Source organism: Molossus molossus, unplaced genomic scaffold (assembly GCF_014108415.1).
Source record: "Molossus molossus isolate mMolMol1 unplaced genomic scaffold, mMolMol1.p scaffold_m16_p_13, whole genome shotgun sequence".
Lineage (NCBI taxonomy): Eukaryota > Metazoa > Chordata > Mammalia > Chiroptera > Molossidae > Molossus > Molossus molossus.
This window is the reverse complement of record NW_023425348.1, coordinates 35,916,221-35,941,334: the sequence shown is the minus strand read 5'-3', so window position 1 is coordinate 35,941,334 and position 25,114 is coordinate 35,916,221. Positions and strand designations below refer to the sequence as shown.

Genomic DNA, 25,114 nt, shown 5'->3' with positions numbered 1-25,114 from the left:
AATATTGTATGTCAGCTATAAAAAATAAAAAATAATAAATTAATAGAAAAAGAAATGGGAAGTACATATTCTCTGTGGCCTGGAGCATTTCATGTGTTCCTTTGCTCAGGCCACAGGAAACTTAAGTGTATAACTGGACCAGAGATAAAGGGAACTAAATACATATTTAGCATATGAGAATATCCCCAAATGTGAGCTGCTCTAAGGTACTGTAAAATAGTGGTTTAGAGCAGTTCTTCTTCAATTTTGATATGCATATGAATCATCTGGGGATCTTGTTAAAATTCAGATTTGGTAGGTCTGGGGTGGGTCTGAGAGTCTGTATTTTTAATAAGCTGCCCAGCGATGCTGATACTGCTGGTCTGAGGCCTCCCCTTTTGAGGAGCAAGGGCCTAGAACACAGATCCTGCTCAGGTTTGAGCGCTGGCTCCCTCTCTTACCAGCTACGTGACCTTGACCACATTACAAGAGTTAACTTCTCTCTGTGTCAACTTTTTTTTATGGTACAAGGATAATATTAGTATCTAACTAATGTGAGGACTAAATTAATGTATATACACAAAGCATTTAAAATGGCAACTAGCGCCCTGGTCGATTTGCTCAGTGGTTAGAGCACCAGCCTGTGGACCTGTGAGTCATGGGTTGCAGTTCATCCCAGCCTTGGTCAAGGTCGTGTGGGAGACAACCAACATTGATGAGTCTCTCTCACGTTGCTGTTTCTTTCTCTCTCCCTCTCTCCCACTCTGTCTGAAGATAAATGGAAAAGTATCCATGGGTGAGGATTAAACTAGTATGGAGCAAGCACTCAGTAAATATAATTTTTTTTCTAAGAATAAGAGTTTCTCATTGTAAACATTTACCCAGTCAACAGAAATGAACATCCCACAATTCTAATTGAGTTTAATTCACACAATTTATTTTAAGCCATTAATATCAATAATCACATTAATCTCCACATCCAAAGCATGCAGTGTTATAATTTTTAAAGCCACTAAACTTAAAAAAGAAGCTAATTAACAATTCTCTTGGTGGTAGCTGTACTCAGAAGCATGAACATTTCATGATATAACAAACTCCTTCATCTAGTTTTTTAAAAAATATGTTTTATTGATTTTTTAGAGAGGGAGGAAGGAAGAGAGAGATAGAAACATCAATGTGAGAAACATCCATGGTTGCCTCCTACACGCCCCCTACTGGGGATCTGGCCGGAAACCAGGCATGTGCCCTGACAGGGAATCATACCAGGACCTCTTAGTCCATGGGATGATGCTCAATCCACTGAGCCAAATGAGCCGGGCCTTCATCTAGTTTTTTTCATGAAGAATGCAGCACAAGTAAGAGCTAAATTGGTTTACAAATAATTAAAATGTATATTGCCATTAGCCCCACAGTTATGGACAGTTTGTTTTCTTCCTCCTTTGTATTAATCTCTTTCACAGCTAGAATTACTCTATTGTCTGTCTCCCTCATCAAAAATTTAAACTTCGGGAGGGAGGAACAATGTTTATCTTATTCACTACTATATCTCAGCATCTAGCTTGCTGCTTGCTATTTGATATACAATTAATAAATGAATGTCTGCAGAAATAGGAAATGAATCATTGAGTATATACCTCAGTTGTACATTTCATTCATTTATTCATGAATAACCCATAGTCAGTATGTTCAAGGATGCCATGATCTACTTGAGGGCTTATGTGTGAGAAATAATTGAATGCAAGATCAGTCCCAGAAGGGCAGGGAGTGATGAGGCAAGTGCTCGTAGACCAGAGATGGGAGTGGGACAACGCATTCCAGTTCACAGAAACAATCATGCAACTTCACCGAAGTGTGAAACAGACAATGGAAACTTTAGATATAATGGGTAGGGAAGAAGATGAAGAGTCCTGGATATTAACAGTAGAGACAAAGGCAAGCTCTAGATCATAGCAGACAACATACGTGTCTTCTAGTCTATAGCAGGTGTGAGTTCTAGTGGAAGGATGAGAACGTAAAAGATTAAAAAAAAAAAAAAAAAAAAAAAGAATAAACCTCCTCATGAGGAATGCTAATAATAATGTACAAAAAGTGACTGAAGTAGAGACAGTTAACTGCCTCTGTATATCTACTGTCTTCTTAAACATTGCCACCTGGCTAAAACATTAAATACTCTAGCCTTTCTCAGCTAGTTGTAGCCACATGAGTCAATGAATGAGTTAATTCTGGGGCATAATCTGAAAGTGCCCTTCAAAGTAGAGAGCGCACTCTTTTTAATGTCCCTTCCTGGTGCCTCAAATGTGATGTAATGGCTGGAGTTACAGCAGCCTTTGAGCCATGAGGTGATAGCGACACAGGGGTCCTTGTGCTAGAATTCTAGAAGAGTTCAGATAGAATGACTGCTGGTCTCCTAAACTATAAAGCACCTTGTCAACCATGGGTTGTCCAGCTTTTCAACTTCATTCATGTGAGAAAGAAATCCCCACCACCAACACCACCACTGATTTTACCGCTTTTATTTTGGGATTTGTATGCAACTTATCCTAATTCTCAGTGTAACTAGTACAGAAATATGAAAGGGCTTAAAGGAGGATGTGACATTTAAAGTACTTGTTGAGAAAAGGAAGAAAATCACTGGAGACAGGACATCAAAGGAGGACCAGCATGTGTATGGAAATCAATAGGAATACAGTGTGTTCAGGAACTAGGAGACTTCTGAGTAGTGAGGGTGTACTGTGGGAAAGATCTAGAAAGGGGAGAATGCGGAAGGGATGAGCCTTAAATATCATACTAAGGAATTTACACTTTATGAGGCAATTCAGAACTATTAAAGGTTTTTAGGTAGTTAAATAATGGGACTATAAATGGTTTTTGTATGACTCAGAGAGCTATGTGGACTAGAAGAAAGAAAAGCAGATAGACAAGTGTGGAGGTGACTGCAGGCATCCTGGAAAGTCAAGAGCCCTGGACTAAGGGCCTTACGATGAAGATGGTCTGAAAAGACCTAGTTAGCAAACATACTGCATAAGAATTAGTAATGAAAGCATAAGAAGCATATGGAAGTCAGGATGACTTCTAGAAATGTAATATGGCTTGTACTCTTTATAGCTTCCTTTTTGGTTACTGGATACTTTGTCTAGAATGTAAGCTCCATAAAAGTGGTACTTTTGTTTTGGTACCAACAACTGAGCTAAAGTGAGCCTGGCACATAGTAGGCCCTCAAAAACATGTTATACGAATGAATCACAGTCCCCAATAGCAGTGTAGAACTCAGAGATCATAAATAAAAATTTAAAAATAGCAGAGCTCCCTTACCTGCTGATGACAAGGCAGCTGAGCTCCAGCAATTCCTTTAAAGACCTTCCCCATACGACTCAGCCAGTTGGTTGGGTGAAGTCAGAAGCTCTGAGTTCAAGTCCAACTTGCCATTTACTAATGACATAAGACTGATGGACTTCATGACCTCAAAGCATTTTTCAGTTTCCTTTGCTATACAAAGATTGTTTCCTTCATGAATATTTTGGGAAGTAAATAAAATAACATCCATGAAAGCATGTTGTTCAGGACTTACACCCAAGATATCCCACATCATTTATTCTCACATTCTATGTATTACTTATTATATACAATGACATCACTAATACCCCTTCTAAGATCTCTTCCCAGTTTGAGTTTCAATTCACACAATATGTTTTGTGTACTCACAAATATCCTCTGTTTACCACATTCTGGAACAATTTTCCTCTCTTTGTAGCTCTTTGACCTTTTATTAATGGGGTGTATAAAAACCTGTGCTTGACCTTAGCTGCTTTTGTGTCTTCCTCAGTCTGTGGGTAACTCAGCAAACTAAATTTTATGGCAACTACTGAGAGTCAGGGTAGCATAATGCTATTTTTTTAAAAAAATGTAATCCTCACCCAAGGATGTGTTTATTGATTTTTAGAAAGAGGAAGGAAGAGAGTGGGGGATAGAGAGAGAAAGAAAGAGAGAAAGAGAGGAACATTGATCGGTTGCCCTCCATATTCACCCGACTGGGGACTGAAACCACAAGCTGGGTATGTGCCCTGACCCTAACCAGGAATCAAACCTAATACCTTTGGTGCATGGAACAATGCTCTACCCAACTGAGCCGCCTGGCCAAGGCCATAACGCTAGTTAGCTAGCTATTTATTTATTTATTTATATCCTCACCCGAGGACATTTTTCCATTTTTTTGTTTAGATAGAATGGGAAGGAGAAAGGGAGAAAGGGAAGGAGGGAGGAAGAGACAAAGAGAAAGAAAGAGAGAGAGAGAGAGAGAGAGAGAGAGAGACAGACACAGACATCGATGTGAAAGGGACACATCGAGTGGCTACCACCTGCACAACCAACCAGGGCTGGGGACAAACTGCAACCGAGGTACGCGCCCTTAGCGGGAACCGAACTGGAGTCTCTCTGGACTGCGGGCCGACACTCTAACCGCTGAGCCAAACCGGCCAGGGCTATTTATTTATTTATTTTTAATCCTCACCTGAGGATATTTTTCTATTTATCTTCAAACAGAGTGGGGGAGAGAGAGAAAGAGAGAGGAAGGGAGAGAGAGAAAAAAAAAAAATCAATGATGTGAGAGGGACACATTGATCGGTTGCCTCTTGCACAACCCTGACCAGGGCCAGGGACGAACAGCAACCAAGGTATGTGCCCTTGACTGGAATCGAACCTGCGACTCATTGGTTCAAGGGCCAACACTCTACCAGCCAGGGCTGAGCCAAACCAGCCAGGGCCATAATGCTATTCTTTTTTTTTTTTTTTTTCCCCTTTATTGAGTTTTTTAGAGAGGAAGGAAGAGGAAGAGAGAGAGAGAGAGAGAGAAACATCCATGAGAGAGAACATTTATTGGCCACCTCCTGCATGCCCCCCACTGGGGATCAGCCCCACAACCTGGGCATGTGCCCTAACTGGGAATAGAACTGGTGACCTCTCAGTGCATGGGTCGATTCTCAACCACTGAGACACACCAGCCAGGTATAATGCTATTTTTAATTCATCTTCCTCACTAGATACTGTGAGACTTTGGACCTTCAAGAATCTCTCTTTTGCATAAGATTCCTCACATGTAAAGTGGAGAAAACAATACACTTCTCAGGGTATTGCAACAATTGCATAAATTAATATAGGTAAAGAATTTTTAATAGTGTATAGCATATAGTTCAAAAACATTAGCTATTTTTCTTCTTACCATTTATTAAACCATCTATGAAATTGCTCAGATCAATACCATTACATAATTCTAGTTTTCCCTATTTTACCAAATAAGAAACTAAGGCTTGAAAATTTAAGTAACTTATTTAAGTTCAAATTTTAAAATCATTTCTGTTGGACACCAAGTCCATGCTTTTGGCCACGCCAACATCACGTTCCATTTGATTTATTTATTTTTGTTAATCCTCACCTGAGGATATTTTTCCATTGATTTTTAGATAGAGTGGAAAGGAGAAAGGGAGAGAGAGAAACAGAAACATCGATGTGAGAGAGACACATTGATTGGTTGCTGGAATTGAACCTGTAACCCAGGTACATGCCCTTGACTGGGAATCAAACTTGCTACCCTTTGGTCAGTGGGCCAACACTCTGACAGTTGAGCCAAACCTGCCAGAGCTCATGCTCCATTTTAAAGGAACCACATTATTTTGCTATAAAAGCAGACATTTACTCAATCAAGTTGCCATCAAATAAACTTGAATTAAATAAACTTTTGACCTGTGTACCACTTAAAATAAGAGCAATCAGCAGTAAGAGAAGGGAAAACTCAGTGCCTTGGGTTGTCAGGGACAGCTCCTGAAAGACTTGGGCAGAGCCTAGATATTTGTTTCTAATTACATTGGGCCCCAGGTTACTACAATGACCTACCTAAAGGTCAACTTGGACCTGCTCTCAGCAGCATTCTGACCTGCAAATCTCTTTTCTCAGTCTTGTAGGGACCCTTAGGCCAAACTGCTCAAGCACAGGCCATGCCTCCCTTTTTAATTACCCCATTTACAACTCATAAATGGTGACATGTGTCAGCAGAAGAGCCCTTGGAGGGGCATTTCATTAACTTGATCATGTCTGAACCTGGGGTTATGTGCTTTGCATCGGCAGCTTTGTTAGTGCTGGCTGTGTCTGTTACCAAATTAACAGGCAAATTCAGTTTATTACCTATAACAAGTCTGCTAAAGCCACCATTTTCATTGGAAGGCTTTTCCAGAATCACAATGGATTAGAAAGATGAGATAATTTAAATTTTTTTTTTTTTTCCAAATTACAAGAGCAAATTTATTTAGAAAGTCAGAGAGATAGAAGTGAGCTATAGAAGAAATTGGGTGAGGAAACAAGTTACAGAAAAAGAAGGGCCCTTGGAGCTTGGGGGGAGGGAGGGAGGGAGAGAGAGAGAGAGAGAGAGAGAGCGAGCGAGCACGCAGGTGCCCTGGGAGAGAAGCAGGTGAGGAAAGGCACAGGCTGTTCCATAGAGGGAGCCACTCATGCCTCCACACTCTTGATGATTTATGACACAGCCCACACTATGGTGCTGTGTTTTCCCTCACAACAATAAGCAATATAAGTGCTGGCATCTAATTTTATATTTCCAATTCAAATAGATCAAACTCTTTCCATTTTATAGCTCTGAGTCAGTTGTTCTCAATCTTGGTTGCAAAGAAGAATCACCTGGGGAGTTTTTAAACATCCCAGTGTCTGTGCCCAGGCCGCAGCCAGGCCCATTAAGAAGGAATCTCTGTTCCTGGAGTCCAGACATCAGTATTTTTTAAAACACACAGAGATAAATATGTAACTAAGACTGAGAACCACTGCTTCAGGAGATCAGGGAAAGTATTAGCAATGTGTCTAAAAAGCTACCAACAATTTTCCAAGACTGTCTTTAAAGAAATACTGATTATCATGGGCTATTGTTTATTTGCTCCTGTTTGCATACTGTTTGACCTATTGGGTTTTGTTATTTCAGGACTACTTTTCCTTCAAGTGACACCTCATTACATTGCCATTCTTCATGTTTTATGCTCCCGAGTTTCCAAAATAAAAAACCTTTGGGCAAAACATCATTTGGAGTCCTTTGTGGAAATCAGTATAATCAAATTACATGCCTATTATTGCTGCCTGTGAAGCACCAACTGTACTTTCTCACCAAAGGAAAAGCTCATGAAAGTTCATTTTGTTATTCAAATATTCACACAAACCCGGAACTTCTAAGTGATAATGCTGGGAAATAATTTAGGTCTGAGATGACACATTGAGAGGAGGGGAGAGGCAAGGGGAAATCAACCTCGGAGAGCCACAATGGAGAGGGCTCCCAGTAGGGAGGCATGTGGGACAATGCCTCTTTGTCTTTGATCCCATTGTTATGTCAAAGGAGACTGAATCACTTGGGTTTTTTGAAAACCAAAACCTCAAGATTCTTTTGTTCTTGTTGCTCAAATTGTTCACTATTTTAAAAATAGTTTTCTTCTATCAAAAAGAATCAGAGATCAGAGGTAATTGATGGCTCTATTCCAGATTTTATATTAAGTGCTTCATATTTATTACTGCATTTTATAAATGGATCCATGAGCGAGGTGATTTTATCCCATTTTCTATGAGGAAAACTGAGGTGCAGAATTTTTAAGTAATTTGCCCAGTGTTATAGGACTAGTAGGTGAATCAAGAAGGATATAAATGCCTGCCAGATGCCATACAACAAACTCAAAATAATTTTCACTGCCAATATCACAGACTTCTCAAAAAGAAGGATAATTAGGTACTTAGAGAAAGACAGGTTTTTTTTTGTTTTGTTTTGTTTTTTAAGTGCCTAAGTCCTGGGGATGAACTAAAAGAAGATGAACAGCAGTGGAAAAAGACCTTAAATTGTTAGAACAGCGCTGTGTGGGGGCCAAAGGTAGGGTTTGTATTGGAATAGTCACAAAAGAAACAAGGTGTCTGTCCAAGTTTCCAGAGAGTATGTTCTAGTCACCCCCCACCACCACCCAAGACCTGGTTCCTAAAAAATATCAAACTAGAAAAGTCAATTTGAAAGTTGGACAAAATTTAACGAGATTATAAAATACTTTAAGTATCACATAAAATTTCTGAGGCCCTAGGAAAATGATGTTTTAGTATTTTTGCTTTTTGTGTTTTAAGTTCAAAGTAGGGTTGTTAGCTTCATTTCAATTGTAAAAGTTAACAGCGAGGGAGGACAATATAAAGGTTTTAAGTCACTTCTCTTTATTACCCTGCTCTCACTTCCTTTACTGATTTTGCTTTATACTCAACTATCACTCCGTCTTTCTCTTTCTTCTGTTTGATCTCCCCAGCTAACCACAATCTCCTTTATCATCTGACTGATTACTTTCTTTCATAAATATATGTGAGAAAGAAAAAGCACTTTAAAAGCATCATACTTTTAAGAGTGGTTCTGTGTGAGAATGCCACATTTTGCAAATTAAGCCAATCAATAGGGCACAGCACCCTTGGGTAAAAGCATGTACCTCAATCCATATGGTCATGTGGATCAAACTAAAACACCCACATTTTACCTGATAAATTACCTTTTCATTATACAAACTTTTCAGCAAAACAGCTAAATTTGACTAATGCAACTAAATACAACAATAACAAATTAAATCCTATGTGCATGGATCTAATCGAACATATATACTAATTAATACTCAGTGAAAGACAGTTATTTCTTTCTTTACTTACAGATGAGGCAAAGAGGTCAAATAAGTTAATTTTCTAAGGTTACCCAGCTAGTTAATGGTAGAATCAAAAGAGCACAAAGTTCACCCACTAAAGCAGGCAACCTCCTGTGAGTTAAGTACGGTGGAATCAAAGAGGAAGAAGACATTAATTTTGCCTAGAATGATTAATGAAGTATTTCTGATAGAAGTGCCAGTTTAATGAAATCTTAAAAAGGGGTATGGAGAAAAAGACATTCTGGGTTAGTGGAACAGATAAACAAAGGAGACAGGAAAATATACAAAAGGCTTGAGAAAAGCTTGCAGTCCATTGTTATTAGGTGATCACTGGTGTTTCTTGGCTTTACTTATTCAACATATATTTAGGGAACCTACTACACAGCAGACACACACACACACACACACACACACACACATTCTGGTGGTGGAAAAATGTCTATAAATTCCGAAATATATGAGAAGATGATATTACTGGCCATGCCCACAGGATAAAGTCCAAATTCCATATTACAAGGTCTTCACAACAGACTCAACCCTACCATTCCAAATTCATGCTCTGCTTTATGCTTCAGCCACACAGATCTCAGAACATATGAGTTTCCAGATCTTTGCCCATAGAGTTTCTTCTACCTGGACTGCCTTTTCCCTACTCTGCCTGGAAATATCTTACTTATTCTTTAATAGCTACCTAAAATTCTACCTTTTCCTGATTCCTCAAATGGGACAGTTCCTTATAGCATATTACCTTAACACAGTTTCTTCCCATCTTGATTCATTCACCCCTTCATTCATTTAGCCAGCCAGCCTAGCAAAATGTGCTGGGTTATAGAGGTAACAAGAATGGGAAAGATGGAACTTTTTTTTTTTTTTTCCTGTGCTTATAAAGTTTATACTCTTTGAAGAGATATCAACCATTAAGGAACTTATGCAGTGCAGTAACTACTATGGAGGAGAAAAGGAGAGGTTGGAGTGGAAGCACACATAGGAGAATTATGCCTAACCTCAGTTCCCAGAGGAAGCATTATTCAAGTGGAACCTTTTGGGATGCATAGGAGTGAGCCAGGCAGAGATAGGCACGGGGTGTTCTAACCATCACCACTATGCATTATCCAATAGATTCCACTAGACTATGAAAATCAATGTTTTTAAAAGCATCCCATGATTTAAACAATAGCAATGGCAACAACAACTCCTCTAGAATTAAATGCTGGTTCAGATGAATATTAAATATTACCGCTGCACTTTAGTGAATCCCTATAGTTCTATTTTGTCCTTCCTATAAGCAGTATTTCCTACCCTGTCCACTTCAGTCCAGCATCTAGAAGCTTCTTTGGGTTCCCAGTAGCTGCCCTCAAACTTTAGTGTGCATAAGAATCACCTGGGGAGCTTGTAAAAGAATGGATTCCTTGGTCCCACCCTCAGAGATTAGGATGCTATAGATCTGAGATAGAGTTGGAGATTCTGCAATTCTAATAATCTTCCTGGTGGGACCTGAAGCTAGTGGTTCACAGGCTGCATTTTGAGTAGCAATGCTACAGAGAAACCATACAAATACTTTTTCAGAATGATTTCCTTTTCTTGTACCTGCCCTGACAGGTTGAGCTTCTTGGAATAAGTGGCTACCTTGCTCAAGTATACATAAGGCATGCATCTGCTGTCAGAGGAACCATTACCAGAAAGAAGTGACTCTCACCCATCAATCACATTCTCCACTTGGACAACTGTTATGTCCTCCCACCTTAGGTCCAATATAACAAGCCTCTACACGGGGGCTTTCCAGGGGATGGAGTTATGAGTAGAGTAGCCAGCTAACTGTCCTCCATAAGGGCACCACAGGGAAAATAGATTAAAGTAGGTTTGTGAATGGGTAAGTAGGTCAGGTCTTCTACTAATTAAAAAAAAATTTTTTTAAAGATTCATTTCAGTATAAATAGGAGTTTTATAATTTCCCAAAACAATGATGGGAGAATTGCTGAACTTTTAAGGATGCCTTCAATAGTTGCTTGTATTTGCCTTTGTGGATGGTATGTATATGCATCTTAAGAGTTAATAAGCTTTTAAGGACCATGAGGACAGGTCCATGTCTTTCACATGAGCATTTCCCAAAATTCCCGGAGAGTGATGACTAGTTAGAAGATACGAAAATATTCAACTATAAAACAAATGAAATGAAACCAACTCACAAAAGTTGGAAAGATACTTTTAATGATTATGTAATTTATATATGTATATAAATAAGGTACTATGTATGAATATAATGGTTTCTTGATAAACATTAGCTTCCCCTTCTATTTCTTATTATTTATTATTTAGAACAGTACTGTCTAATAGAATTTTCTAGAATGATGGACGACATATTGTATAGCTACACTGTCAAATATGGTACCCACTAGCCATGGTGGCTACTGAGCACTTAAAATTTGGCTAGTATAACAGAAAAAATAAATTTTACTTTTATGTTATTTTAATTAAATTTAAATAACCAGGTCCTTAACTTAAAGACGCAAAATGGGAGTCTTGCAACTATTGTCTTTGAGGGAACACATCTAGAAGCCAGCACAGCATAGTCATTAAGTGTCAACTTGTTGAATTGAATTGATCCTTTTTTCCCTACAGATATGCATATGTTTAAGGTGAAAGAGTGAAAAGGGAGCTGCCCCAGGGCAGGCCAAAAGGTGTGGGGAAAGAACAAAGACAGCAGGATCTAAATGCGAAAAAAGTTTCTGTCCTATTGACCGACGTTTCTCAAACTTTAATATGCATACAATTCACTATGCTTTTTGTTAAAAAAAAAAGTTTCTGATTTAGTAGGTCTTGAATGGGACCTTACATTCTATGCTCACAAGCTTCCAGGTAGTAACAATGCTGCTAGTCAGTGGGCCACGTTTCCAGAAGAAAAGATCTAGATGTAGGTAGGCCCATGGACCTACATGATTGCCCTTTGCCATGTCTCTGAACTGCTATGGCTTCTGCATTTTTGGCTCAGCAGTTCAAAATTAAGTCAAAAGAATGCTTTCTTTTATTAAAGGGATACACCCCTCCCCGAATCTTATGATGAATATTGATTAAGCACCTTCTACATACTAGGTAAAGTACTCATAATAATCATGGCAAGTCAAATATTATTACCTCTCTATCGCAAATAATAAAACAGAGGTTTAGGTAGATCATTTGACTTAACTAAAACTCATCCAAGTACTTACTGGCAGAGGTAGGCTTAGAACCCAGTGCTCCTGAATTCAAAGCCTAGTCTTTTTTCATTACACTCTGTTGTTCCTCAAAGTGTAGTGTATAATTGAACATCGGCCTCATCTAGAGCTTATGAGAAATGGAAATGTAGACTGGCAGGCTCCATCTCAGACCCACTGAATCAGAATCTGCATTTCAAGATCTCTAGGTAATTTTATACACAATATTTGAGAAGCGCTATTATTTCCATCGTTTGCCTTTTAGAGCAAAGTAGCAAGTGGAGGCACAAAGAATCTGCTGATTGAGGCAGCTGAGGAATGAATCTGGATTGCAAGGCTTGACTCGGGAACAAATATTGATAGCTTTTCCTCTATTGCTAAATTCCTGTTGCCTCGTGGGCATAGTTAAACCAAAATTAAGCTGTTTTCTGGCAAGTAAGGGTTTTTCATTTCCGGATTATACTACATTCCTAACAGATAAAAGCATCAACAATGTAGTTTTAACAGTGTTCGTGCGAAAAACTACAAAAAGAAACAACTTGTTTGCTGAAGGATAAATGTACTAAATTCAGCAAATTCTTCCAGACTATCTTGTCATTATTAATCACTGCCAGGATGGTTCAAAGAAACAAACATAATTATGTTTCCTCTTTCTTCATGAATCACTCTGGAAAACTAGCCAATTAAAAGTGAACAATAGCCTAAATCACAAGGCTCTGTTGTTGCAAAGTTACTCAAATGAATTAATGCCTAACTATCCATCTTTATGACCAAGTGCTAGGTCATTCCACTTCTGTAATACAACTTCCTCCTCAGAGAACTCTAGCCCTCAGCTTCCTGCTGCTGGAATCAATCAGAAATGCCATTTAGATCCTGGTCAACAATACTTCATAGTCTCAAGCCCATTCTTTGGCTCCCAAATGAACCCATGCCCCCTTTATTTTCTCTCATCACCCTCTCTTCTCACCAACCTTCACTCACATTGTCAGTCTTTCCTTGGGCCATTCTATTCCCTTTTGAGCACTTTCTTGTCCTCTGCCCCAGAATCATAGTTGTGTCTGCATCCAGTGATCTTTAACATTTAAAACTTGCTAAAAAACAAATCTCTGATAATATAAAGATATCATGATGTTTTTCAAATAACTTTTACATAAAGGATCTTCTTGACAATATAATGAGTAATACTATTAAGGACCCTGTCTGTCATTTTTTTTAATTTAAATTTTATTTTTCAATTATAGTTTACATGCGGTATTATTCTGTATTAGTTTCAGGTGTACAGCATAGTGGTTAGACAATCATATACTTTAGTTTCCCACCCCCTGACACTTCCAGTACCCACCTGGCACTGCCCATAGTTATTACGGTAGTATTGACTATATTCTCCATGCTGTACTTTGCACCCCTGTGACTATTCTGTAACCACCTATTTGTGCATCTTAATCCCTTCATCTTTTTCACCCATCCTCTCATCTGGCACCTGTCAACTGTCAGTGTGTTCTCTGTATCTATGAGTCTGTCTCTATTTTGTTTGTTAATTGATTTTATTCTTTAGATCCCACATATAAGTGAAATTGTGTGGTATTGATCTTTCTCTCACTGACTTCTTTCACTTAGCATAATGCCCTCTCTGAAGGACCCTCTCATATTTTTGGTTACCTAACTCTTCCTTCTTTTCTCTCCTCTCCTCTTCTTTCCTTTCTTCCTCACTTCCTTAGGAGGTTTTCCAAGCCACAGCCCCAGAATATCCGGAACAAATCCCCTTGTCTCCATTATTATTTCTACTCTGAAAACCAGGTTTCAGACAACCGTGTCTCACAGGGAAGTAAAGTCATTGTACTCCTAGTACTTGCTAGATGTTTCTTTTATTTTTCATTATTTTCTGAATAATTTAGACACCTACTTCCCATATGAGTTGAACCAGCCCCCTGTGAAAATTTCCTTGTTTATTATCATTGACCTACAAATATTTTTACAGGGTAAGATTCCTTCTGTTATACCTTTTTATTTTGTTGTTTGTTTTTTCTTAAAAAAGGGACATATACAGATTCTTGGCCATTTTATTTGAGGATTTGGTATGACAAATTAGTTCTGGTTTAGCAAATATTCCTCCCTTTCTTCTCTTTGAGCTTGGCAATATGAGTTGCTTTGGCCAGTGGGGTGTTAGTGGATGTGATGTGAGCAGACACTCTACTGATGCTTGTGTCCTGGGCTTGTCCTCTTGTGTTCCAGCCATGATAATGAAAAGAACACACTCTGAGTAGCACTGTCCCACTTTTGGGCCCCATACTGAAATATGTGAAATATGCCTGATCCAACCTGGGAATCTACAGCCTGAAGCAGCCAACCTGGCCAACTAGCAAACACTTATGGGAAAAATAAATGCTTATTGTTATATGCCACTGATTTTGTGGTTGTTGGTTGCACACCAAAAATGAACTGTTACATGGAGTAACAGCAAATGGTAGACCAAGTTCTACCATTTACTAGTTGAGCTAGGATATCTGTGTTTGAAAATGAGAGGTTTGCATTCCTTGAGCCCCAAGTTACTTAACACGATTTAAAACTCCTGATTCTTGAGTTTTCTACACTTTCCACATTATATTTCTGGAACACAGATCCACATATAGCCATTATGAAATGAAAGCTAGAGAAGGATGCAGAGAAAAGATATTCTAGAATCTCTCTAGTTAACTTTATTTTTCTGAAGCATAAAGGATGGAATTGGTTTGGGTGGTGTTCATTCTAGAACTCCAAAGGGGCTGCTGAAGGGAAGGAGCATGTCAGGGAGGCTCCCATGCCAGCTGGTTGCAGAGTACCAGGGGCCACATGCCACCTTTCCACTAAGTCAGCCTTCAGGGATCTGAACGTAAAGATCACACGCAGGCTCTGCTCACCCTCTCTAAGAACAGAGCATTTTTACTACATTGCATAAAACAATAGTGGAGAAGAATAAATAGACTGAGTAAGACATGGAAACCACAGAGTGTTAAGTGGAAACTTTTTTTTTTTTCCTTGCTTTCCCTTGAGAACTTGTGTTCTGGACTTCAGCTGTCGTAATGAACATGACAAACTCTGGTAGCAATGTCCCACCCACAACCGGTCCCATGATAAAAATATCTTCATATAGGGGATTCCTGTTGTGCATGAGAACCAACTGTGGCACATACAAGGTCCCACCCAACCCCACAGTATCGTGACATCATACAAGAATGAGTTTATTTGAAGCTTTCCTGTGTAAGAACCGCAGTAAAGCCTTGGTTAATGGCAGGCACTTTAAAAACTCTAATATCTCTTAACTTACCTTCCTAAAAAAGAAGGCAGAAATCTCTTTAAATATCTGTTGTACCTTTTTTAGACGCTTATTAAAAAATTTCCTTTGAGCACAGATTTTCTCTAGTTTTTCAACTGCTGTTGGCATGTTTGCCAAGGAATCATTTCCACAAGGACAACATATTTCTAAAATCAAATTTGCTAATTGACAAAATTAATACATTTACTTGTAATAAAATTAATTTTGAGGAGGACACTAATATATAAGTTAAAATTTGTCATTTAGGTAATATTTTTAAAGATGGAAATGTTCTTATGCAACATGACTGAAATGCTCTGGGGAGCTCTAAAATCATTTTTTCATTAAATGGAGCTGAAATTATGCGAACAACTAGAACATGAGAAAGAAAGGAGAAAAACACAGTATAGAACACTGGGGAATGAGAAAATAGACTGTAAAAGGAACAGTGATTTGTTCAAGGTTACCTGATGAGTCAGGAAAAAGGGGAGAGTTGGGCTGATGCTGAGACCGAAGCATATTCGTATTAATGTCTGTGTACTAACTCTATTTTTACTAGATAAAGTATTCATGTTTCCCTGATATGGGGGAAGATATTTATATTTATGATTCTCTTGGGGTCTAGCATGTGTTACTTCATAAGCGTTCATTGAATAAAATCATAAATAAATCAATCCCTAGCAACCCAAAGTTAACAAAGCATCGTTTCACACACATAATCTTATTATTCTCACAGTTAACCACCTCTGAAGTAGGTATTACATAATTCCTGTCTTACAGATTAATTTAGGCCCAGAAAGATTAAATGAATTATCCAAGAACACACTGCCATGCATACTCTGATGTTCTTACTGTACCATGCTGCTCAGCAAAACTCTCTAAAGATCCTAACTGTTAAGAAGGCCCAAGGAGGGTTGCTGCATTAAATATAAAACAGGTGAAGATAGGGGGAAAAGTCCTTTGAAGAACTCAAAGTCACATGCAAAGTTGATATTTAGGAGAATGGGAACAGTTTGTCTTATTTTATGTGGCTGATCTTGCTAGCTGATTAGTTGGAATATGAATTTGGCATGTCTGTGCAAAATCCTTAGTTTCTATTGATAAATTATTTGTGAATGAGGGCATCTGTCAGTTAAGCCACAAAAACCTTAATAGAAGGCTTTGGCATAATATAGATCTACCACAAGAAAGCAGTCCTACTTAGAAAATTCGGTTTCTGTGCTCCATGTCTACTTTTTCAAAGCACTGCTCATTTGCTTTGCCAATAGATATATTAAAGATATTTATTACAGTGAAGCTATTTGATTTCTTAATATAAACATGGGTCTTTGCCCCCAGGGGTACTGAAGCCTCTGTGATAAGTGGTCTGCCACCCAAAGCTACATGTAGCAAAGGAGTAAGAAAGCAACATTTGTTCCCAAGCTAAGAGACAGAAAACGAAGGAGGGAAGGCGGAAAGGAGCATTATCAGCCTTAAGTAAGATCTTGACCTCTACAGCTAGGCTATCTAGATTCATTCTTGGCTCCACCTCTTACTGTGTAACCTTGAGAAAGTTACTTCCCTTCTTTATGACTCAGTTTCTTCATCTATAAAATGAAGAAATTAATAGCACCTATCTCATAGGGTTATTAGGATTAAATGAGTTAATATTTCTTCATGCTTAAAAGAATTTCAGGCATACAGTAATCCCAATATAAATGTTTAATAAGTAAAAGAAGGTAGAAAGAGTGAGAGAAAGACTGCTGGACACTCTGTGTCCTCAATGCATTGTTTTGCTCCCTTCTAACAGAGTTCTTTACTTTCCACAGCTAGGGACACTTGATTCCTACCAATAAGCTTAACCCCATTTCCGGTCTGACCCCAAACAACTCCCATTCAGAGAGATTTAAGAAGCCCTAGTTCAGTAGTTCAGGTGACTCAGCATAAAATCAAGTTTGATGTTATTCTTGTCCTGACCCTGTGTCCCAGTTTTAGTCACTTGTTCCTGTAATCAAGTCCCCACCTTGTACTCCAGTTCTAGCACTCTGCTCCCCTGTGGCTGAGTCCGGGCTAGCAGGACCGGCTCTGGTCCTCCAGTCCTTGGAGGCAGACATCTCCCACAGGCAGCCTCTGCACTAGAAACTACACTTTGTTTGGCACGCACAGTATTTGAACCTTTGAAAACTAGTTGTTACCTGTATTTAAAAATTGCAGACTTTTACAAAAAAATTCAAAGTTCCAACTTTTATTGAAAAACTGGATGCTCTGACAATTCTTGGTCCCCTTGGTACAACCCAGTCCAGTTGCCTCTCCAATCTCCCCTGCCCATCCAGACTCTGTTGTCTAGAACTTTGGCCATCATAGTGGTTGTATTTCAGGTACAGAATCCCAGGTTTTTACTGATCTGACTGATCCTATTATCTCATGTTATGCTTTCACAAAACCATGCATTTTGTTACATATAAACAGCCTTCAACTCTCATGAAATTTTGTTCCAGTTCTTGTTAGAAGCCTAGTAAAATCCACTGAATATTTATTGACACTTACTTATATGTTTTAGGCTTTGCAACAGAAACTGATTTGAGTATTTGTTTACTAAGAGATCCAAAGAAATTTAACTCTTCTATAAGCAATCCAATCTCTTTTCTGTGAACCACCTAGGAAACTAACATTATTTGAACACAATCAGCTATGTTTTATTTATTCATTTTTTTGTTATCATGACAAGCTCTCTGCTTTACAAAACAATGAATAAAAGAGAAAAACATTTGCATGACTAAATTGTCAAAACTCACAAAACTCATTTTACGTACCATTCCATAAAATCATCTGGATTGAGTAAAACTGAATATGTATTAACATTTAAATTCAGCTGATTAAGTTCTACATAGTTTTTGAAGAAAGTCTTAATAAAAATGTTACTTACATAAGGAATCGTGTCCAAAGTATCTGTGTTGACAATTATAGGAGCAGGGCTGGCCTGAAAATAGAAGTAGAAAAATTTTAAGTAACAGGTAGTCTATTCTGAGAATCTGTTAACGTATTTAACAAAGAGCTCGACAGTATTTTTTGAGGATCCTTATAGGCAGGTGCTGGGAGAAAAAAACGAAATGGCTCAAAGTTTCTGACACCTTCCAAATATTTGTTTGCTACATTTCCACATAATGAAATGAAGTAAGCAATAGAACTTATACTCATTTTCTCTTACATTTTATCCGGCAGAGTAGGAGATGAGGATTTGTGATGCTTACGAGGCAAGGATCGCTAATAAATTGGGTGACAGTTGAAGTTGGTATCATTTCTTTTTAAAAATGGCTGTGCTAAATAAATTTCATTTTCCACTCTAAGAAGCAAAATTAAACCTAAACCAATATTTACAACTCTTCTCTTTAAACTGCCTTTTGAGAGTGTGTTGTACTCAATGCAAAATAGAAGGGTTCACTTACTGATATATATGTTTACCTACTATGCATGCTATCATCATTTTCTTTGTTATTTATACACTTCTGGTCATATACCTCAAGAATCTTTGGATAGAAAATTAAAAGTTAGTCAAAGATGGCAGAAAAATCTTGTTGAATATGTTGAACTTTTTTTTTTTAATTGTACAAACTGCAGTCATTTGCTTTAAAGTTGAGTAGCAATCTGTATAAAACACGATACAGAAGAGCTACATGCCAAGTCATTAAAAAATAAGAGATTGCAATCTGTATTTGCATCAACCAATCTGACTTCATGAATATTGAGTAGACATATCTTTATTTTCTGGTTTCTAGAATTTCCACAGCAACGTTCCCTTCATTCCCTGAAGGATCTTTAATCTCTTTCCCAAATTGCAGATTTCATTTAGATAGAGGAAATACTCTCATCGTGATTAATTGAGAGTGGTTCTCTATGTGACACAGTGGTTTTGGCAAATAATCAACTTTTAGGACATTTCATTAGATGTGCCCCATGGAGTTAAGAGAATTCACAGCTTCCTAATGTCTATCTGTGCCTATGGAATGAATCCTAATCAAGTGATAAACAGCAATTCAGCAGATTTTACAAAACAAAAGTCCATGTTTTAGCTAGAAAGGACATTGAGAACATGACCTTAGTCTACATATCGATATAGTGGGTCAACTAGACGTCCCTGGTTTGTTAACTCCTAATATCAAGTACTTTGTGGGTAAATGGGGGCTTTGGAGAAAGATAGATTCCATAAGACTCCACAAAAAAACAAAAACAAAAAATAAAAAACAGTGTTTGTCAAGAGGCATGTGGTATGGGGAGAGGAACAAGAGGTTTAGAATTAGAAGACCTAGGTTCAAGTTTGTTTTATCAGCTTCCTAATTATATGATTTGAGGGCTCAGCAACTTCCCTATGGTATGATTTGGGGCAAGTCCCTTAACCCCTTTTGACTCATTTTTTTCTCCTCTGTAGGATGGAAATAGAAATAATCACCTTTTGAAAAGATTGTTTGAAGAATAAATGAGGTGATATAGTTGAATGTGTTTGGATACTTAAATTTCAGAATCAAGGTTAAATATTATTATTAGTAAGTGTCCCAAAGATGGACTACTGTGAGGACATATTATTGGATGGTTTGTGAATTGCTTATAGCCCAGATAGAGATCTCAGTGCTATGTTAGTGGCTATAATTGCACTAAAGATAATCGATTAGATGTGAATTACCATTTATTCAATACATATTACTTGCCCATGTATAAGGATATACATATATATTCTTATTTAATTTCCACAAAACAATATTTATGGGGCATTATTATTACTATGCCTATGTTATAGATGAGAAAAATGAGGCTTAGGGAAAAGGAGAGCTGAGATTTAACATTGGCCTTTCTAACTTCAAATCCATTCTTTCTTTACTAAGTTGCTCCATGATCTCAGCATCTCGGTGGCTCCATCATAAGAGTCTTACATTGGTTGGAGATCTCTAGATAGAGTGCTATATAAGATCTAGGCAAAGCAAAGGTCACCATGCAGGCAAGAGATGCCTAAGAGTCTTATATATTGAATGTTGAAAGCAATCTGGTGATGCCTTAATGGCTTTTGTTGTTGTTATTGTTGTTTGTTTTTACTTTTGATGACATCTCTCCTATGGTTTGTAATTGGTTCCCAGGGCTCCAGAAAGTGATGGTGTCTTGTCTCCTTTAATTTACTGAAAACTTTCTCAGTATCATAGCCAATACTTGTATTTTACCTTACTATTTAGTATAGTGCTATTATTGTAGTTAGCTAGATACTAATGAAGGAAAGTAAGTAAAGGGGGAGGGACACTGAGCCTGTTTTCTTCACCAGGAAGCTATAACTTTATATCCCAAGGAAAGGCAGCATTGTCTCTCCAAGGGGATTAACACCCCTCCCTTCCCCCTTCCAGTACCAGATTGTGTGTATGGGGGGGGGGGCACCGGGGAGATAAGAACATGAGCAATAAAGTCAAAATGGCACAGGGGAAGGTGCTGGATCATAGAGGCCTGTCAGTCTAACCAACCTGTGTAAAAGATCATTGGTTAGGGGGTGGACCCCAAAGCAAGCTCTTGAAAATTTGAGAAGCTGATCGATTATTTTAAAAAAGCTTCTGGTTCCTTCGGTAGACAAATGGATAAAAAAGTTGTGGTACATATACACAGTTGAGTACTATGCAGCTGCAAGAAAGAAAGATCTCTTAACCTTTGAGACAATATGGAAGGACCTGGAAAGTATTATCCTCAGCAAAACAAGACAAGCAGAGAAAGACAAGTATCATATGATCTCACTTATTTGTGGAATATAATGAACATAACAGTCTGAGTAATTGGGTAGTCCCAGAGATGTGGAAGTGGGGTACAGACTGACAACCCTCAGAAGAGGGGGTGGTGGGGGAGGGAAGAAATAAACCACAGAACTTATATGCATGTACGCATAACTGATGGGCACGGACAACAAAGCCGAGAATGGGGTGGGGAGGAGGGTGTATGGGGGGAAAAAAAGAAAACATCTGTAACAAAAATAAATTAATAAAAAATTTTAGGAAAAAAAAAAACTTTAAAATTAAATAAATAAATAAATAAAAAAGCTTCTGGTTCCTCCAAAGCCTCAAATACAAAATTCCAAGTGAACAGAGAAGTTCCCTCTCTCTCTCTGCACTTGCCTCATGGCCACTGGCCTTGCAGACCACACAAGCAGGATTCAGGTGGCAGTCTGGGTACAGCAACAGAGCAATGGATTGTAGCTGGGAGCACAAGCTAAGTTCACCAAATGCTGGACTGGACTAAGCTTTGATAAGGCACAGGATCTCTGGACAGCGACTCTATCACTGGCCCTGATTTTCCATGGTAACGGATAGAGATGGGACATTTGGTAACTTCTTTAATTTTTCTTTCCAGACAAACCTTGCCACCAGATTTTATCCTCTCTGTGGACCCCTGAAAATGCTTTTCCTCAAGACACTGCAAGAACCTCACATCTACCAGCAACAGTGTAATCAATAAAAATGTGTCGATTTCTCTGCTTGGCTGGTTTTGCTTAGCATAATACTCTCCATGTCCTTCCATGCCATCTCAAAGGATAAGAGATCTTTTTTCCTTATAGCTGAATAGTATTCCATTGTGTACATGTACCACAGCTATTTATTTATTTATTTATTTATTTATCTATCTATTTATCTATCTATCTATCTATCTATCTATCCTCACCTGAGGACATTTTTCCAACTTTTGTTCAAGTAGAATGGGGGGGTGGGGTGGGGGAGAGAAGAACAGAGAGAGAGAAAGAGAAACATCGACGTGAAAGAGACACATTGAGTGGCTGCCACCTGCATGACCAACCAGGGCCGGGGACAAACTGCAACCGAGGCATGTGCCCCTAGCAGGAACTGAACCCTGGTCTCCCTGGACCGCAGGCCAATGCTCCAACTGCTGAGCCAAACTGGCCAGGGTGTGCCACAGCTTTTTAATCCACTCATCTACTGATGGACACTTGGATTGTTTCCAGATATTAGCTATTGTAAATAGTGCTGCTATGAACATAGGGGTACATATATTCTTTCTGATTGGTGTTTCAGGTATCTTAGAGTATATTCCTAGAAGTGGAATCACTGGATGATCTCTCTTATTTGTGGAATATAATGAACTAAACAAACTGCTGAACAAAATTAACCCAGAGACATAGAGGTGGGGTACAGACTGACAAGCCTCAGAGGAGGAAGGCTTGTGGGGGGAGATAAACCACAGAACTTACATGCATGTATGCATGACCAATGAACATAGACAACAAAGCTGGGGACGGGGTGGAGGGAGGAAGGGGATGAGAGTGTCAGTGGGGGAAAAATGAGAAACATCTGTAACAAAAACAAACAAACAAATAAATAAAATGTGTTGATTTGATTTGGGGCTTTCAACACATCTTACTTTTGTTTTTCTTCTTATAGATTGTATTAATGTGGTCTGGGAATAAATTTTACATAAAACCCATTTCTCATACAGTATCATTCACCACTTTTGTATGCTTATGCTTCTATTTTTCATTTCATGTAGGTAAACTTTGTTTTTCCAATCAGACTCTATGTTTGGAAAATAACAATTGTAAACTTCCCTAGATTTCTTCATAGCACCTGGGTATACAGAGGGAACTCAGTAAATACCTAGGAATTAGTCACTAAATGTATCTATAAAGTATAGATGAGGGTATAAAAGAATGTGATATCTCTTTGTAAACTTTAAAGAACATTGATAAGAAAACCCAAAATCTCTGTTTACCAATAACACTATGGCTATGACTACTTTTCCAATATCCACTATCTTACTTCTTTAACCAGCCACTATTACTTAACTATGCAGCTTTTATAAAATAATAATTATTTTATAACTCCAGGACGTGGATGCTGTGAATCCCACAGAACAATCCTGTTATATGAAAAGCTCCTTGCTCCTTCTCAGTGATAACAAGTCCTAGAAGCCACAATTACTACTACCTCTATAAAAGTCACTAAAAATGCATGAACATACAGAAGATGTGGACTGTGGCAACACACATACACCACCTACATGCAATATCGGCAGCTTCTGGTGTGAGTAGCAAGAAGATGCCATGGAGGGCTATTCTGAATAACACACTATCCCACTGTGTTGCTAAATCAGGCTCTCTGAAGACCCCGCATTGCTCTGCTCCAGGACCCTCACAGTCCTCTCTAGACCATGTTTACAGAAGCTTCCTGGAAACTTTGAGGTAGTCAAGGACACATATCAGTAGAGAATAAAAATCAAGGGTTAATAACACGGAGCATAGTAGAATTCCAAGTACAGCCCAGGGTTGTGCTCCTCTCACCAGCGGGTTATTTCAGATCTTCCGTCGGCTCAGCCTGACTGCTGTTTCTTGCTCACTTTTGAAATCATGTGACTCCATGCCCCTTTGATGTTGTTTAGTGTCTGAGTCTGAAAACCAATTCCCCAGTTACTTTGAAGGTTCCTCCTAAGCTTTAGCTCCACAATTCACCTTGACCTACCATCCCCACACCTCCTCTCTTCCTATTAGATAGCATCTTTATCTGAACCCCTAAATCAACTGCTAACCTAGCAAATTCCAGCATCCCCCTTTAATGTGCTTATTTCCATAAACTGGAAAAAGATTTGTTACAATTATGAAGAAAAAAAAAATCCTTTTTTTTCTTTTGTTCATCCTCACCTGAGGATATTTTTTCCATTGCATTTTAGAGAGAGTGGAAGGGAGGGAGAGAGAGAGAAGCATCGATGTGAGAGAGATACCTCGATTGTTTGCCTCCTGCACGACCCCGACTGGGCTCAAACCTGCAACCCAGGTAAAGGGAATCAAACCTGAGACCCTCCAGTCCCTGGGCTGATGCTCTAACCACTGAGAAACCCAGCCAGGGTGAAAAGAAAATATCCTTTTAATCAAAAGTTTCAAAGCTTGACTTTATGTAAATCTAGACAAAACTAAGATTTAAGACTTAAGAAAACTAATCTCTCTTGGGTGACCCAAACTATAAGATGTAAATGGTGTGTCTTACATTTTTCATTCTTTTCCACATAGAGGAAGCCAGTTTAGAGCAAGAGGGAAGAATAAAAGCAATCATAGAAAAGCAAGCAGAGAGACTACTTGCTAATACAATTTAAATTATGAGATCAAGTTACTCATGGATCCTACCCCCTTTCTGTCCTTGGGTTCCATGTGATAATCAAATATTTTTATATTATATCAATAACTTTGCTTATGCTAGGAATAAAACAAAACAAAACTTCCATTGCTTGCCACCTAGAAAATGTAACTGATAAAGACTGACATAATAAATGAAAAATTTCAAAGGAATTTATTGATTCTGACTGATGTGGTTACTTCTTGATTATTTGTTAAGTGACAGTTCTGGGAAATGCCTGTGACATAAATGGGCAGGTAGACACCAGGCTACCCACAGTGAGGAGGCCTCTGAGGCCAGTCAGTCTCAGGGTACACCCTGGGAAGTTTAGGTCTGACAAGTGGTAAGCTAGGTAGTAGCAACGTTAAAAGACTAAACCCAGGCTGATGCCAACACTTTTTTTTTTTTTTAATCCTCACCCGAGGACATTTTTCCATTTTTTTGTTTGGATAGAGTGGGAGGGAGGGAAGAAGAGGGGGGGGGGGAGAGGGATGAGGGATGGGGGGAGAGAGAGAGAGAGAGAGAGAGAGAGAGAGAGAGACATCGACGTGACAGGGACACATCGAGTGGCTGTCACCCACACGACCAACCAGGGCCGGGGACAAACTGCAACTGAGGCACATGCCCTTAGCGGAAACTGAACCCAGGTCTCTCTGGACCACAGGCTGACGCTCTAACCACTGAGCAAAACTGGCCAGGGCTGATGCCAACACTTTTAAGAAACAAAACAGAAAAGGAGAGAAGTCCACATAGTCAAGGGACATAGACCCAGCAAGGACTGAACACGGATGGGGCTAGGAATTGAGCAGGAATTTCAGCTGACCTGGAACATGCCAG

At 38.7% G+C, this 25,114-nt stretch overlaps 1 protein-coding gene across 4 annotated transcripts in view; it reads right to left on the bottom strand.

The window, feature by feature from the left end:
- The window catches only part of DLG2 (discs large MAGUK scaffold protein 2), a 1,351,614-nt gene that overhangs the window by 670,247 nt on the left and 656,253 nt on the right, over nucleotides 1–25,114 (bottom strand). For all 4 annotated transcript variants that reach the window (XM_036258408.1, XM_036258403.1, XM_036258404.1 and 1 more), the window contains one exon: nucleotides 18,067–18,120. In XM_036258408.1, the coding sequence (XP_036114301.1) occupies nucleotides 18,067–18,120 (54 nt within the window). The remainder of the gene's footprint in view (nucleotides 1–18,066; nucleotides 18,121–25,114) is intronic.